Genomic DNA, 15,789 nt, shown 5'->3' with positions numbered 1-15,789 from the left:
AGTACGTTCAATTTAAACATTTTACAAGCATGTGGTTTACTTTTGGTGCTTTAAATATAATCAATTGGCTTTCTTTACCCAGATAGCTACCTAACCACCTGTGTTAAAATATTTTAAAGAATAAATGAATAACATTAAATAAAATACAAAATAACATTTTATGTTATTACAGAGTGCTCATTATATTTTTAAGAATTCTCAAATTTTAGAGACTCTAACATTTTACTTCCTTTTGCTGGAAACTGCATTGAAAAATAAAAATTAAATGCCCAGTTATCTTGGCAACAAGGTTTCCTTTTTAGGAATAATAGGAAATCTCAAGTCAGCCATGAAATAAATACACGTTTTAATGAAAGAAAGACTAAGTACAATAGGCACTTTAATGCTTACAGTTTAGATTGAGATACCAGTGCTTTCCAGAATGCCTCCGATTCCAAATGGCTGAACCCACAGAACAGATAAGAGACATGGCAATTAAGATACAAAATAAAATCAAAATTTGTACATTTGTAATCCGTTCCACATTTGAGAGTTTAAGTGGTGGACTTGTTGAATTCTGTAAAAAGAAACAATATGAGCAATAAAAATGTGGACACATTGATTTAGTAATGTATATTTGGTATTTTGATGAAGACGACAGAGTAAGTCACACCTCAAAATCTAGACATGAGTAGATACATGAAAATTACACAGAAATAAGCTGTCAAATGTTGACCACCTTTCCCTCCCCATCCCGCTCATATCTTTATCTAATGTAAAACAATAAAAAGAGAAGGAAATGATATTCCGCAAGATGAACAATGCATTACTTGACTACTTAGACTAGAAGCATCTAGCATCTCAGCTCTGGAAGAGAGGCAGAGAAGGTGGCCTATGCACCCACAACCAGAGACCTGGAAGTTCCAAACTATGAAGACCACATTTAAAGGATCTCTGGTTTCCACATTTCTGGTGGCAGTTAGCAACTCTTTTACTGAATACAGCAACCATCTAAGTGGCCCTGGCTGTAGGAAATGACAGAGGTTTCCTCAGCTGTATTTAATGATAAAAATCATCACGCTAGGTCAGTGCTAACCAAGGCGTCCACAGAAGAGAAAATTAAATCTGTAATAATAGATATAAAATAATGGCTTACAGAATTTATAGAATGGCTAGGGGTGGAATCATTAATAGCAGTCCTGTCTGCCTGTTGATAACGTCTCCACGACTTTACAAAGTTATCAGAACTGAAACCAGTTTTTCATTTAGTATCTTAAAATGGTATTCCCTACCCACCTAACCAGTGAACACTCCTATTATATCCCCAGGCACATGTAAACACTAGAAGTGCGAAGACTAAAGTTGATTAAACGTGGGCTAACATTAAAAATGTTACCAAAAAATGGTCAACATTTGACTCTCAGATTCTTTTCGTTTTATGAAAAAGTGAAACCAAGTTCTAAAATTTGATCACTGTATTAAAATAAAATTATAAGACAAACACTTTAACGTAGAGCACTCGTCATTACATAGACATCTAGTATTAATCACTGCAATAGTTAGTAAATGCTGCCACGGGCCAACACGCAAAATCATTAAGAGTTCATGCACTGTTGATGCCTGATGAACTTTCCACTGTTCTTGTGTGCATGAACCATTTCATAGCCCCACACACCGAAGAATGAGATTCTGAATGTATAGAGTGGGGCTCAGGAATCTGTGACAGATGGTCTGCTATGTTTCACACTACTGCATAGAGAGCTACAAATAGCACATTTTTCAAGAGAATAGGTCCAAAAAGTTTTCATAGATAAGAATCCTACCTGCATCAGCTTGGTATCATGTCCGGTGTAGACAACTATTCCATGAACCCACTGTGTGTTTCTCAACTGGGCGCCTCGAAGAAGAATCTGATCTGCTCCCAGGGGGACAGTGCTAGGACAGATCATCTTGTGACATTAGAAATACTTTCTAAAATGCTTAAGAATTCTATAGTTATTACATAGTTCCAACAAAGGTTCTGTTATTAAAATAACCCTTCTCACATTCACTTTATTTTTAGAAAAGAAGTAATTTTCCTACCAGTAAGAATAATTTTCTTACCCAAGGACAGCTGGAAGGAAGCATTCCAGTTGCTTCTCCTTAGCACCAAACCAGCCATTTCCTACAACTTCATTATCCAAGACAGTAGGCAGTATTTTAGAACTCAGAGGTTAATTTTCAAACCTATTTTAGACTCTTCCTGATTTAGTAAGTCTGTTTAGGTTTCTAAGATGTTTGGAAGCGGTGAGATTAGGGGATCTGCTCCCCTCCCACACCCAATTAAAAACAGCTTTGTGCATAATATAAGTCCAAATAATATACAAGGCAAGGTAAATACACAGATCTCATCATCCACTTGCATTGCCACCCCTGCCCTGCAGAGGTTGGTCCCTGTATTTATTTATTTATTTATTTATTTATTTATTTATTTATTTATTTTTTAATTTTTTTTCCAACGTTTATTTATTTTTGGGACAGAGAGAGACAGAGCATGAACGGGGGAGGTGCAGAGAGAGAGGGAGACACAGAATTGGAAACAGGCTCCAGGCTCTGAGCCATCAGCCCAGAGCCCGACGCGGGGCTCGAACTCACAGACCGCGAGATCGTGACCTGGCTGAAGTCGGACGCTTAACCGACTGCGCCATCCAGGAGCCCCTAAGTCCCTGTATTTAAAATCTCTAGGATAATTTATCATATTCGAATATCAATTATCTAAGAACTATGAATAAGTTTCCAATAAATGGTAAGCATCTAATGTCTTAAAACATTCCTCTGAGATGACAGCAAATTGAAGATATCTATTCCATCTAATTTAAAACACATTTTTCATGAATAAAGGCCAACTTGAGTCTTTTGCAAGTTCTTTGTAAAACTATCCACACTGGTAAGTTGTTGGTTGACACAACCTTACACAGAGAGGTACAAGCTATCAGAGATATAGTGGGATTCTTGATGGAGATGTACTACACAAAATGTAATGGCTTAAGGATTTCTATCACTAGGTCTTCATTTTAGGAAAAAAAGAAAGAAATGTCAAATATAAAGAAAAATACATTAAAAAAAAAACAACCTGGAAAAAGAAGGCAACAGTTGGTCCAAGTAAAGTCTCCAGAGAACCCAGAACTTCTTACAGAACTTCTTTGCCAGCAGAGGGCAAAGTGAGGTTGAGTCTTGCATTCCTGGTGGACTTTCATGGTCTGTTAGGTGGCTAAAGCTAGTAGCAGCTTGGGCCTTAGACCTTCTTTCAAGAACTGCCCAACGATCACTGGCTCAGGTGACATCAGTTCAGGTCATAACAGCACCTGAAGGCCTCTACTTAAGTAAGCCTTTAAGAAACGGTGTATGCCAATTTAGAAAAAGACTACAGTATCTATAATTCTCATTCTTTCTGTAAACAGCATGCTTTTCAGACCCAGCTGGAAGGGAACCCTTTGTGTATACGTCTCAACATGTTTCAGAGTTGGGAGGGGACCTTAGGCCTAAAGCACGTTTCCAAGAAATTCTTGGGAAGCTGCTAGCCTATACTTGAAGCACGTAAGTGCCAACCATTCCTCACATATACAATGAGGTACAATAGGACAACTGTCACCTTGGCATTTGTGGTATGGATTGATTGGAATTAGGTACAAACTCTTCAAAAACAAACAAAAATACTCCTTTTCAATTATGAAGATTCAACATAAGTTAGTTATTACTACATTTCATCAGAGGTGGAATTCCAAAGCTTCTGGCATTAGACAATGACCCTCATCCTTAATAATGGAATCAAAGTACACATGTTCCAAATAAAGGGGCTCCAAGAGCTCTGGGTTATCACTGTAAAAGTCAAATGTGCCACAATACGAAGGTATTGAAAATCTGTTTCCACCTTTCATATATATTAAAGCTTATTATATAAATTCTATCTTACCCTAAGTCTTGGCACTATCATATAGTTTCTCTTTCACTGCATTGATTTGCTTGGCATTGATTTCATGGGGAACTGATAAGAAATGGAAGCTGGCCAGTTAGGAATGTCAGACTACAGAAACATTACTTATATAAGTGGCCAACTCTATTATTAGTCTATAACCATATGTTCACTCTGTGAGGTCACTCTGTGCAAATTTTAGAACAATATATAATTCATGAATTACAGGAAAGCTTTTGGTGGATCTGAATGAGGATGACAGTTTAGGGTATATCTTACATGTTCTTTAGAATTCAAACACTGTAATAATGCAATTATAAAATAATGAAGGCACTGATAATCTCTCAGGCTGGTGGAATGACTAGTGAATTTAGCTGGCCACTACCTATACCTGGGGGTAGAGGAGACAGAGGAGAAGGAAAGTGAGGGCAAGAGGAAGAAGTGGCAGATGGGAGAGACCCTACCCTTCCTTGCGAGGTTCTGCTCCATTTCTGCTTCCTTTTCTAACAAAGCTCCTTGAAAAGGCTGTCTACACTTGGTATTTTCAACTCCTCTTCTTCCACTATCTCAGACTCACTTCATCAGGCTCTGCCTGCTCTAACTAAGCTCAAGGATATCGACTTGCTAAATTCTCAGCCTCATTGTGCTTGACCAACAGCAACATCTGACCCATGTCTGTCACTCCCTTTGCCTTGGTAGACTTTCCTCACTCCATCTCGGCTTTCTTCCTATCAACCTGATTTTGGTTTCTTTGGCTGGTCTCTCCCTTTTCCCAACCTTAATGTTGCAGTCTTAGGATAGTCCTTGGGACTCCACACCTTTCTCTCCATACCCTTTCACCTTCAGTGATTTCTTCCACTTCCATGGCTTTAATTATCTATGCCAACTATTCCCAAATTTATCTCATGACCCAGACTTCTATCCCAAGCTCTAGGCTTAGATATTCATTTGCCTCCCTGACACAAACTTATTTGGCCCAAAACTGAACCGCTGATATCCCCTCTAAAAACCCTCCAGTGGATCACCATTTCACTCAGAGTAACACTCTACAATAGTCTTCAAAGCCTTGCATGGTCTGGCTTCCTCTTATTCCTCTACCCTGCTTTTATTACTCTTTCTTGGTAACTCTACTTCAACCACACTGTCCTCCCTGAAATTTCATACCTACTCCAGGCACAATCCCACTTTAAAATGATGCAATAAATACAACTAATAATTTGCGCTGACTATTCCTTCTGTCTGGAATTCTCTCCCTCCAGATGTATAAATGGCTAACTTACTCTCCTCCTACTCACAGGCCTCAAATGTTACCTGATGAATGAGGCTTACTACAACCATTCTGACTCAAAAGTGATTTGCTCTCAAGGACACCCAATCTGCCTTGTCCTGGGCTATTTTTTTTTTTTTTTCCAAACCATTTATCACTTTCTAACCTAGAACAGAATTTTCTTATTTATCATTTGTTGTCTATTTGCCCTTTCCTCACTGCAAGAAAGTAAGCTCACAAGGGCAGGCATATTTATCTCTTTTGTTCACTGCAGTCTCCTGTTCCATCTCTGTACTTAGCCTACCTAGCCCACTGGGGGCTTGAGAAATACCGGTTGAATCTATGAAGAGAGAGAGACAGGAAAGAGAAGTGGGAAGGAATGAAGGGTAGAAAGGATGTAACAGTAAAGATAACTGTAGATGATAACATGGCCTAGAAAAGAGCATATGGAATTATACAGAGAAGACAAGAAAGACAAGAAATTATCCAGTACAGTCAACTCCTTGCGGGTAGAATCTGAAATCTTTGAGGCACCTAGAGATCACAGGAAAGGACCCAAGCCGTGGAGATTGCAGATAGGCCTATGACATAAGTATTCTGGCCAAAGAATATGCCACTAATTAATGTGCCACAAGCCTGGCATATCCCTGGAAATATCCAATTGTCATCTTGAGGAAGTCTTCAGTTGTACCATATGCATGGAGTTAAGAGCTAACATTTCTGCAAAAAGACTCTTGGTAGAAGTAACACAGAAATACTTAAGAAGAGGTTTTGAGTGTTCAAACTTAGAGCATGAGAAAATAATATGCACCAGGCTTGGAAAACACTCAGCAATACACTGAGACGCAGTGAATTCTGTTTTTTGTTTTGTTTTTTTTTTATGTTTATTTTTGAGAGAGGGAGACACAGAGCATGAGCAGGGGAGGGGCAGAGAGAGAGGGAGACACAGAATCTGAAGCAGGATCCAGGCTCTGAGCTGTCAGCACAGAGCCTGACGTGGAGCTTGAACCCAGGAACTGTGAGATCATGACCTGAACCGAAGTTGGATGCTTAACTGACTGAGCCACCCAGGCACCCCTGAATTCTGGGTTCTTATAAAGACCAATTTTACATACCTATGTCCATCAAGCCTTATGTTTCCAACAAAATCGTACAGATGTCTGTTTGGACTTTCACACTCGATTCTGCCAGAAATTCTCATCAAACTGTCAATGTCTTTTATATCTGATGTTGCTGGTAAGCCCTGTTTAGAAATTTTTTAAAAAGCAAAAGAGTATATTAATTGCATTGTGTGCAGGAGGAGGGGGGATTCTGAATTCATCTCAGTCTTAGGATCTAAGAGGTCCCACTATTTTATAAGCAAGTCTCCTCCCTTACACAATACTGTCTGTCAAATCATAATTAAGGGTCACCTTCCTCTCTACTTGAACACAAGAATAGGGTAGCTTTTGTGAAAGATCTAAAACATACTTGAGACTATTAACCTGACTGCAAAGATATTTTGAAGTAAGTCCTCAAAGAACTGTGTGTTTCCAAAAATAAAATTAATATTTAGCATTACACAGTCTGCCTGCTGAATCTCAAAAAGAGAATGCAAAATAAACAGAACTATGTCCAAAGAGAATCGTTAGATTTCTTTTCTGTTAGTCCACTGAGAAGGAAAACTCAAAAATAGTTCCTCCCTCTGGCCAACTAGCTTCTACTGGCTGGCAGTGAACAGGCCCCCGCTTCCTGGGGCACTCTGAGTTCAGGTGCCCTGATGACCTACTTCCATCACATCCCAAACTTCTCACTTGTCATTTCCATCATCCCCCTAGAACCCCAGAGAGTACATTTTTAAAAGTCTCCTCCTTAAAAAGACCGTTGCTTTCTATCGGAGATGGTATGAGAAGCAAATACAGAAATCCTAACTATTCCCTGAGATTAGTGAGACTTTTAGAACAGCAATGGAAACTATGCCTTTTCGATACAGCAAAGCCAAATAATAATTTGGGCCAGGCGAATGGGGACGATTAAATACGCGAACACATGTCAAAGTACTTAGAACTACTAAAATTATCATCATCGGGCTGTTGGCTGTTACATGAAATATTAAAAATGTTACAAATAATATCTGTATGATGGACTATATTTAATCAGGCAAGTAAATCTGAGTCTTCATCTCAAAGACACCTCTTCATAGTGGCTCAGCAAGAAAGTATTTGCAATTAGATAGTCACTTCAATTCAAGACAACACCAGAAATGAAGCTCTTGATTCCATGTAATAAATCAGTAAAAATTACATAAACCTGTATTAGATCTTACCTGCCTAATTTTCAGGTTTGTTTCACCATCTAAGTTGGATGTTTCAATGTAGCACATGGCCTGGGGCTCACTGTTATTTAAAATTGAAAAGCAGAGAGATTTAGTGGGGGAAGAAAAGCATAATAATAACTTATTTAAATGCTTAGACTCACTGAAGCCTTTTGTTTTAAACAAAGCTTTAGTCGTCTAGTTTCATGATGATTTCCATTCTAAGTGCTAAATGCTGGGAGGCAGAACCCATGCGTCACAACTCATGGATCAGCTTTTCAGCTAGAACGACCACAAAGCAATTTCCTGATGCCAATCAGTACTGATCTTCAAGCTAATGTGGATGATTAGATTTGTCATGTGATACTTAAATTGCTCATCCATAACGACACGACACAGACTGTATCTGAAACGTATAAGCAGTTTTGTGTCCAGATTTATCTTTAGCTCAAAAATATCAAGTGAGATTTCATGCTTGTAGCCCATGTATAAATTGGTTAAGGAAAGTGATTAGAAAATTCCAGATTGCTGCTTCTATAAACTTTCAGTGACTACCTTTTAAGAAAAGATGAACAGGATCATACGAACCATAATATTTAAATTTTAAGGCTACTTTTAAAAACTGTGTGAGATTTTACAATGGAAGTAGATACATACTTTTGTTTTTTTCTGCTCCTGTTCTATTTCTTAAGGTTATTTCAGAGATTCTTGTGGCAGAAAAAGCTAAAACTAAAACCAGCCAACTTGGCCATATTGCTCCTTGACCTGAACCTAGGAGGTCCATTTCATGGGTCCCCACCAGAATGTGTTTGGAAAAGTTTAGTGAGTGGTGGCTGGCAGAAGGGATGCACATTCTCCAGCATTATCACAGGTACTACATCCTGGACTGTGTATATCCTTTCCCTTCACAATCTGACTTTATGTGCCCAGCAAGTATAGACAGGTGAGTCTGTCATCTAATTGTATCCTCAAGTGTAAGGAAAAACGTTCTGAAGTTAAATCAATCTCATTAGCACTTGGTTATACAATAAGCCTTAGTAACATCATGGAAGTATAAATGTAATCTCTGATAAGCATATGTATTCAAAGTTAGAATGGAAAAAGTTTGTCAGTTACAAATACCTGGATCTTCTAATCAACTTCCAATTTGTACATGTGCAAAACACATTATTTCAAGTGTCAGAAATGGGCAGGTAGCTTAGTTTTGTGGCCTGGAGATTTGTGAAAATTGCTGAAACATATGGTCAATGATCAAATATTTTACCGATTCATTTTAATGTAACTTTGCAAGTTCTTCAATTCACTCAGTGGATTTTTTTTTCTCCCATAAAGGCTTATATTTTTTTCCCAACTGGAGAAATTTTTCAGTATTTATATTTTCGCTCTATTATATTCAACATATCATCTATCCAACATTTAACTTGGCTCTAGTAACTGCTAATTTGTAGCTTATATATACATTTGAAACATAAATGGCTTATGAAATTTTAAAACATATCTTCCGACAATATAGAAGCACGGTGACAGATGTTAGGTGAACAATGCAGATTCCATACTTTGCCAGTAAAATGCATTAAAATATTACTGATCAATATGTCCAAGGCCATTCTCACATTAAAATGAGACTACCATTCCATCTTTTTTTTCACAAAGCAATTTTTCTAGGACTTTACATGGCTAGGAAGTTAAAAAGTTAAACGGCTGACTTCTATTTGAAGTGGGGCAAATAAAATATGCATCTGAATTCAGAACATTCTTAATCCCTTAAGACAGCTGTTACTGAAGCAGTTCTTAATAGTGTTATGAAAAAGCAGCAAGAAGTTTTACATAAGGGATCATGCTACATAATAAATATTTCAGCAAATTATGGTGACATCCAAACGCAAGCTACAGTCAGAGAGGCAAAGCAGGCTTTTTGATTAGTAAGTGGAAAGATGAAACAAGATGCGTATCACAATACAGACACTGGTAGACGGCTGAACTTTACCATGGGAACATGCACTTTGCCACTAGTAACAAGTGGGATAAAAACTGATCCCAAAGCATGCGGTACAAAATGTACAACATCCAGCTTTGTGCAGGGGGTCCTCTGTAAACCCTATACAAGCCCAAATTATAGTCATAATTGCTGAAGGGATTCTACAGAACTCACAGTAAGTTTCGAATATAAGAATAAGGCAAAATTTCAATGACTTCATTTCATGAAAAGCTTAACACTGTTCAAAACAGTATCCTGGAGAGGTATTAAATTCAGCCTCGGTATTTAGGCATGTTGTTAAATATGGATATATATTAATGATGCACAGGAAATTAAAATCTACCTTTACTGGCATGCCTCATGAACTCCTATTGAGAACAATAGGAGCTGAATCTTCCCACCTGAGGGACAAACAGCATCCAGTGTTGCATTCATAAAAGGCCTTTAAAACATTTGTGAAATGTCTATCTCCAAGAAGTATAAAAATTTTTGTGTTTTACAGGAAGAGACATAGAACTCAACCATCTTTGGGTGCAATTGTTCTCTGCTGTAGGGTGAGGATCCACATACACACATCCTGTACGACTCAGTGGTTCTAACCTTGAGGACAGGCTGATGAGATCTGCTGGGAGATGTTCCCCATTGGTCACTTTCACTATTTCCCCTACTGCCACCTACAGGTCCCAGTTTAAAATAATTGAAACGGAAAAAAAAAAAAATGAAAAACAGAAAAAAGAAGAACCAAACAAATGGACAAAAGAGACAGAAAGTTTGAAATTATTATAGAAAATAATACATGTTAATAAAAATGTCTAATGTCCATTTTTTCAAAATTTATTTTGATCAGGTCTAAAGGCACAAGAAAGCGTGAAATATTAAAGGATTACTCAATTTGAAGCCCAATTTTCAATTTTTAATGTGGAAACTTTTGCTCCTTTTTTAAAGTTTATTCACAAGACTGTCTTCTCAAAAACAAAATTTTATATAGTTACTTTATCTTACAGATTTTCCTTTCTCCAATTCCTCACTCTCACGCCATCTAGTGTATGACCACTCCTACCCAAGAAGGAAAGAACTGTGGGAACAATTCTTTGAAAAACCAAGTATATTAGTCCTCTCCACCACCATCCCCAATACACTTAAAAAAAAATATTAGAAATTTTCTGATTCTGAAACATTTTGAAAGTTAACTGCATACATATTACCTTTAATGCAAAGCTGTAAAGACATGGGTTTTAGGAAGTTAGAAGGCATAATCGCAGCCTTTTGAGTTGTTCAATAATTCATTAAGTCTTGGTGATGCTTTGTCTTAAAAGGGTAATAAGCCTTTGAACCCAGGAGAAGTTTTTCAGAGAGGGTATGAAATAGACATGCCAGGAACCTGTGTGGACTTGAATGAACAGCTTGAGTTATTTTACTCTATATTTTACTTTCTAAACTTATATATGTATTTGTTATAAACTAAAACTTGTTTCTTCAAATGGAAGTGAAAAATCAATGAAACACAGTAACTTTCAACAATGTTCATGCTTTATTTTCAAACTACCTCAGAAAGGGTGCACTATTAGTAATTAATAATTGAAAATATTTGGAAATTAAACTGTTACAAACTGTTGTTTATGTTTACTGTTAAATAATGCTCATCTGCAGGTGAGAATCACCATGTCCTTATTCTGATAGTGGACAGTGTGGCATAATGAAGGGATCAGATTAATTAGGGATTAAATATTCCCACCTTGATTTAGTCGTTAGGTAAAGTTAAATAGCAAAAAATAAGACTTGAAGTCAAAGTTACGCTTTCTGTTAAATGAGGACACAAACTTCTACCTATTTGTTAAGGTTAACGTACATTCACAAGAGTAGTGCAAAACTTTTTGAGAAAAAACAACCCTGAAAGGTGGCACTTTGCCACTGGGATATAAATACATAATGGAAGAGGCTTTATACTTTGAGTCCTACTAAATAACTAGATGCAATGAGTCACACAATCTTTTAAGAAGTAATAATCTTTGGAGGAAGTTAATCTCTGTGGCTGCTATAGTAAGATATAGAAACTATTGGGGCACCTGGCTGGCTTAGTTGGTGAAATATGAGACTTGATCTTGGGGTTGTGAGTTTGAGCCCTACGTTGGGTGTAGAGATTACTTAAAAATCTTAAAAAAAAAAAAAGATAGAAACTATTTCCATCTACTGTATCTATACTCATACTACAGTATCTGTGAGCCACCAGTGAGTGTTTTTAACGTTGAGGAAATAACTCCTGTAAAAATGCTCCAAACTTTAAAAAAATATGAGCACAGACCTTTCTGGGAGTTTCTGGGGGTGGATAGAGGCTGATGAAAAGTATTTTTTAAAACTTTCAATTCAAAATTATGTATAAAGTCAGGGCAATATAGTCAAGTATCTTCATGCTTTGGAGCATACAAAAAATAAAAAGTGTAATTAATGGTACACATACATGATATTCTCTATGATAAATTATGTCTCTCTGATAGGCGTAATCAGGAAAACACGATTACTTTCTTAAATTGCTGGAATGCTGTATTATCACTTTGAACTTTGACCATTTAGATGGTCAGTCATCCACTACATTTATCAAACTTTTATTTAGTACCACCGAGTGCCCGTTGTTCTGTTGGCTAGGCATTCTTACAACTCAAATAAATAAAAACTCACTGAATCTAAAGAAGGGGAATCAGGGAATATCAGAGTTTCGTCATCTACTCCCTCTTCCTCACTTTAAAAGATGTGAAATCAAGGCCTGGGAGATGAAGTCTTTTGTTCAAAATCACCAAGCCAGGGTAAGAATCCTGATTTCCTGTCTCCTAGGCAGAGTGTTCTCTAGTACCTGATGCCATCTGGTATGTTGAGGCAGTGACAGCAAGCTCAACCGTTAAGCTCATTCTCACACAGCCACATGTGGACCAGTACCTCTACTTCAGTTTTAGAAACCGACCCTAATTAAAGCTATGAGCAAAGAAAATTAGTAACGAAAGGGCTGATTTAGAAACCCATTAATTTTAATTTTTCCGGAAATAAAATCTATAGGTGACACAAAAATCTCCCAGCTATAAAGTATGAAAGTACAACTACCTACAGTACTTCAACTGCCCATAGACTTATTTCTATAAATATCTGGAGAACTTTTTGCTCGGTTAAGTGTCACTAACTTGTTATAAATCCAATCACTTTAAATAATGACCTGATTAAATAGATTTTGAAAAAAGGACACTGTCCATATTTATATGTGGATTTTACAAATAAAACTGTCCAAGGAAATGATGATAAACAACCTCTAAGATATTAAAAACATTTTTCTTAATTTATATTAGGACCAGTTTTACAGTTTTTAAACCCCAAACCATTTGAAGACTGCATTCTTTAAAAGGTAACGGTGCCATATGTTCTGAATACTAATTCATGACTGTCTTAAATATGAATAAAACAAAAATGATCTAAATTCAGTCATGGAAAGAATTTAAAAGAGCAAAATACTTCAATTTTTTTTGTTGTTGTTGGAAGAGTATGGTGTTTCAAAAGGTATGACGACAAAAAAGAAATCATTCATCCATTTTCTTGCACTAATGTCCCATAAAGATCAAGAAAGTTTGGAGGGATATATTAATGCATCATAGAAGAATTTATCATGAACAAGGACTGCAAGATAAAAATCAATAGAACCCCATCCATGTGTTATATAAAATAAACAACAGGAAATCTCATGAGTTAGTGGTCCACACACAAGGATCTGGATGTAGCCAGAGAGAGAGCAGACTTCTAATTGTAATGATAACTTTTGAATTACACAGGATAGTACCTATCACTTATTCTATATGGCAAATAAGAAAGAGTCCATTAAGTCCAATCAATTTTTTAATGTTTAATTCAAAATCATTAGAGAGGTTTGAAATTCTTCGTTTATTCCTTATTTCCTTGGAGAAATCACAAGGTCAATGCAGGGTAGAGAAACCATCCTCTACACTGTTTGAGCATCAGTAGGTAATCTCTACCTTGATGAGAGAAGTACAGTGTCAGCAGGTATATACTCTTTGCCTTTTATTATAACTATATCTCCAACATTTACCTGAAAGAAAACTGGGAATTGGTTAATTATCTGCATTGAAAGATAGTTACAAATATACAACCCACTGCATTTAAGCATAGAACACAGTAAAAAATGGTTACTGGCAAACAAGAACCACTTATCTTCACAAAACGGCATAAAATGATCTAGGAGTGAGGCCAAGGATGGGACAGTCCTTTAAAATATGAACACTGTATCTTTTTTTTTCCAACTACAGGGCTTAGCTTAATAAATCCATCCATTTTATCCACTGACATCTCAACTTCTCACATTCTCTATGACATAAAAATAAAAAGGAGGAATTTACCAAAGGTGATCTTTACCCTGCTTAAGGAAATCTCAGTGCAACTGGAAAAGCTAACTACCATATATAGGATCATTATTCCTCATGATGGTCTTATAAAATAGATTTTGATTATAATCTACAGTTTAGGACTCCAACTAAGTCACAACTGGACCAAGTTACACTGATAACCACTCTCATTAGATCACGAAAGTGCCCTGTTAGGAGCCAAATAAACCTCCAAATAAGCTTCAATACTTAATCAAGAGAAGAAAAGTCTTTTTTTGTTATTGTTAAAGCCTTTTTGTTCTTTCCTCTCTCAACTTTTTCTTGAACCCTAAAATAACACGTTATTGGATGGGGGGAGGAGAGAATTGTGTCCTCAGCAGGAATCACAATAAGAAATTATTGCAGAGACAGACCACTGTGGTTACTTTATATGCCGGGGGAGGAAGTTAGGCAAGGTTGGAGGGGGTCTTCTCGTGTATGGTATGTATGTTGGCTATCCAGGTAGGGAAGCTCCGATTCAAGGGAGATTTTAGCTGAAATCTGGATGATTGGAAATGGACAAATTTCCAGGGACGTTGGAATCAAACACACCAACCCTCAAAAAAGGGGAAGTAACAAAACCCCAGCAAGTATAGGTGTAAACAGGCCCGTTATGTGTTGTGATCGTACTCTGATAACACCCAAGATCAAGAAGTATAAGGTCAATGGAGCTGCGGCATTTGGAGAGAATGTTACCCAGGCTAGCATTTAAATGTTCTTTAATCTCCTATTGCATGTTAATGTTTGCTACCCAATCAGACTATATGCTTCATAAAATCGAATAGTTGTCCACAGTATAGTGTAAGAGTTTAACAGTCAGACTTACAAAAATCCCTTACTGATCCCACTGCTTTCCCACATCTTTATTCATTGTTAAGACAAAAGCAAGGCTTGTGGTCATTCAACTGAGGACTGAAAGAAACTATTACCACCTTACACGGTGGTATGAAGTAGTTAGTTACTCAGGGGCCTGTGAAAACCAAAGGCTCACCACGGAGAGCTAAAGCAATTCTTGCAGTACTATGAGGACAGCAGGGAACTTACCTGCCCCCTCCTTATGATGCCTGTTTTAGATCACTTCTCAAACACGACCAAGCACCTCTCTTTCTTTTTTTGGTTTTGCATTCCTAATGTGGCATTCCCCCTTTCCAGCCTAGTGTGTGCATAAGATTAATGGACAGAAGAGAAAGTCAAGTTGGTACAAATTCCTTGACCACATGTTCTCAGTGGAGGAACATCATAACAAAGCACTTAGTTCCCCAAATACTGATGTTAAGGAAATATTCAGGGCTTTAGACCATCACCTTGAGCCTTCTCAAGTCACTGACATTCACACCTACAACTGAGGATTATGTAAAAGAGTAAGTTTATCAAACTGTAATGGACTGATTTAGAATCTTTGTCCAATTACAGACCCCAGCATATTAATATTTTTACTAAGGAATTTTTGGAGATATAAATTCTAAATCCAAACAAAAGCATTTCATGCTGGAAGCTTCATGTCTTAAAGCAGCTTTAGGAAGTAACCTGTACACCTGCAAAAAGCCCACCACTCCATACTTCTCTACAAAGCCAGGAGAATGTGCTGAGTCTAAGATCCCTCCTAAATTCTCCACCTGCAACTATCTCCAAAACCTGTGAACAATTTCAGCTGCATCTCAATTTGAAGAACTAGACTTTGCGGTCAGGGCCATGGAAGGCAGTAGCTTACACGTCAAGAGTGGAGATGCAGTGCCTTGTATAGGGCTTTGTCACTGCAATACTTGCTTTGGAAGTCAGACAGTTTAACTTTGTGCAACAGAGAAAAGTCTTCAGGGCAAAACTGGAGAGATGAACTATTAATGTCTGAGAGCTGAAGTGTGCCCATCTGTGAATGACTGGACGTATGCTGTGCAAAACTGTAGG

At 37.3% G+C, this 15,789-nt stretch overlaps 1 protein-coding gene across 10 annotated transcripts in view; it reads right to left on the bottom strand.

Moving 5' to 3' along the window:
• The window catches only part of ATP8A1 (ATPase phospholipid transporting 8A1), a 235,113-nt gene that overhangs the window by 154,034 nt on the left and 65,290 nt on the right, over positions 1–15,789 (bottom strand). For 5 of the 10 annotated variants that reach the window (XM_045474206.1, XM_045474203.1, XM_045474201.1 and 2 more), the window contains exons 7-11: positions 13,480–13,553; positions 7,504–7,573; positions 6,314–6,441; positions 1,803–1,914; positions 391–556 (exon numbers count right to left, since the gene is read on the bottom strand). In XM_045474206.1, coding sequence (XP_045330162.1) covers positions 391–556; positions 1,803–1,914; positions 6,314–6,441; positions 7,504–7,573; positions 13,480–13,553 — 550 coding nt within the window. The other 5 variants (XM_045474204.1, XM_045474207.1, XM_045474202.1 and 2 more) reach the window with 3 other exon arrangements.

The sequence above is a fragment of the Leopardus geoffroyi genome, chromosome B1 (genome assembly GCF_018350155.1).
Source record: "Leopardus geoffroyi isolate Oge1 chromosome B1, O.geoffroyi_Oge1_pat1.0, whole genome shotgun sequence".
In the NCBI taxonomy this organism is placed as follows: Eukaryota; Metazoa; Chordata; class Mammalia; order Carnivora; family Felidae; genus Leopardus; species Leopardus geoffroyi.
The sequence above is the reverse complement of the archived record's forward strand: the minus strand, read 5'-3'. Positions and strand labels throughout refer to the sequence as shown.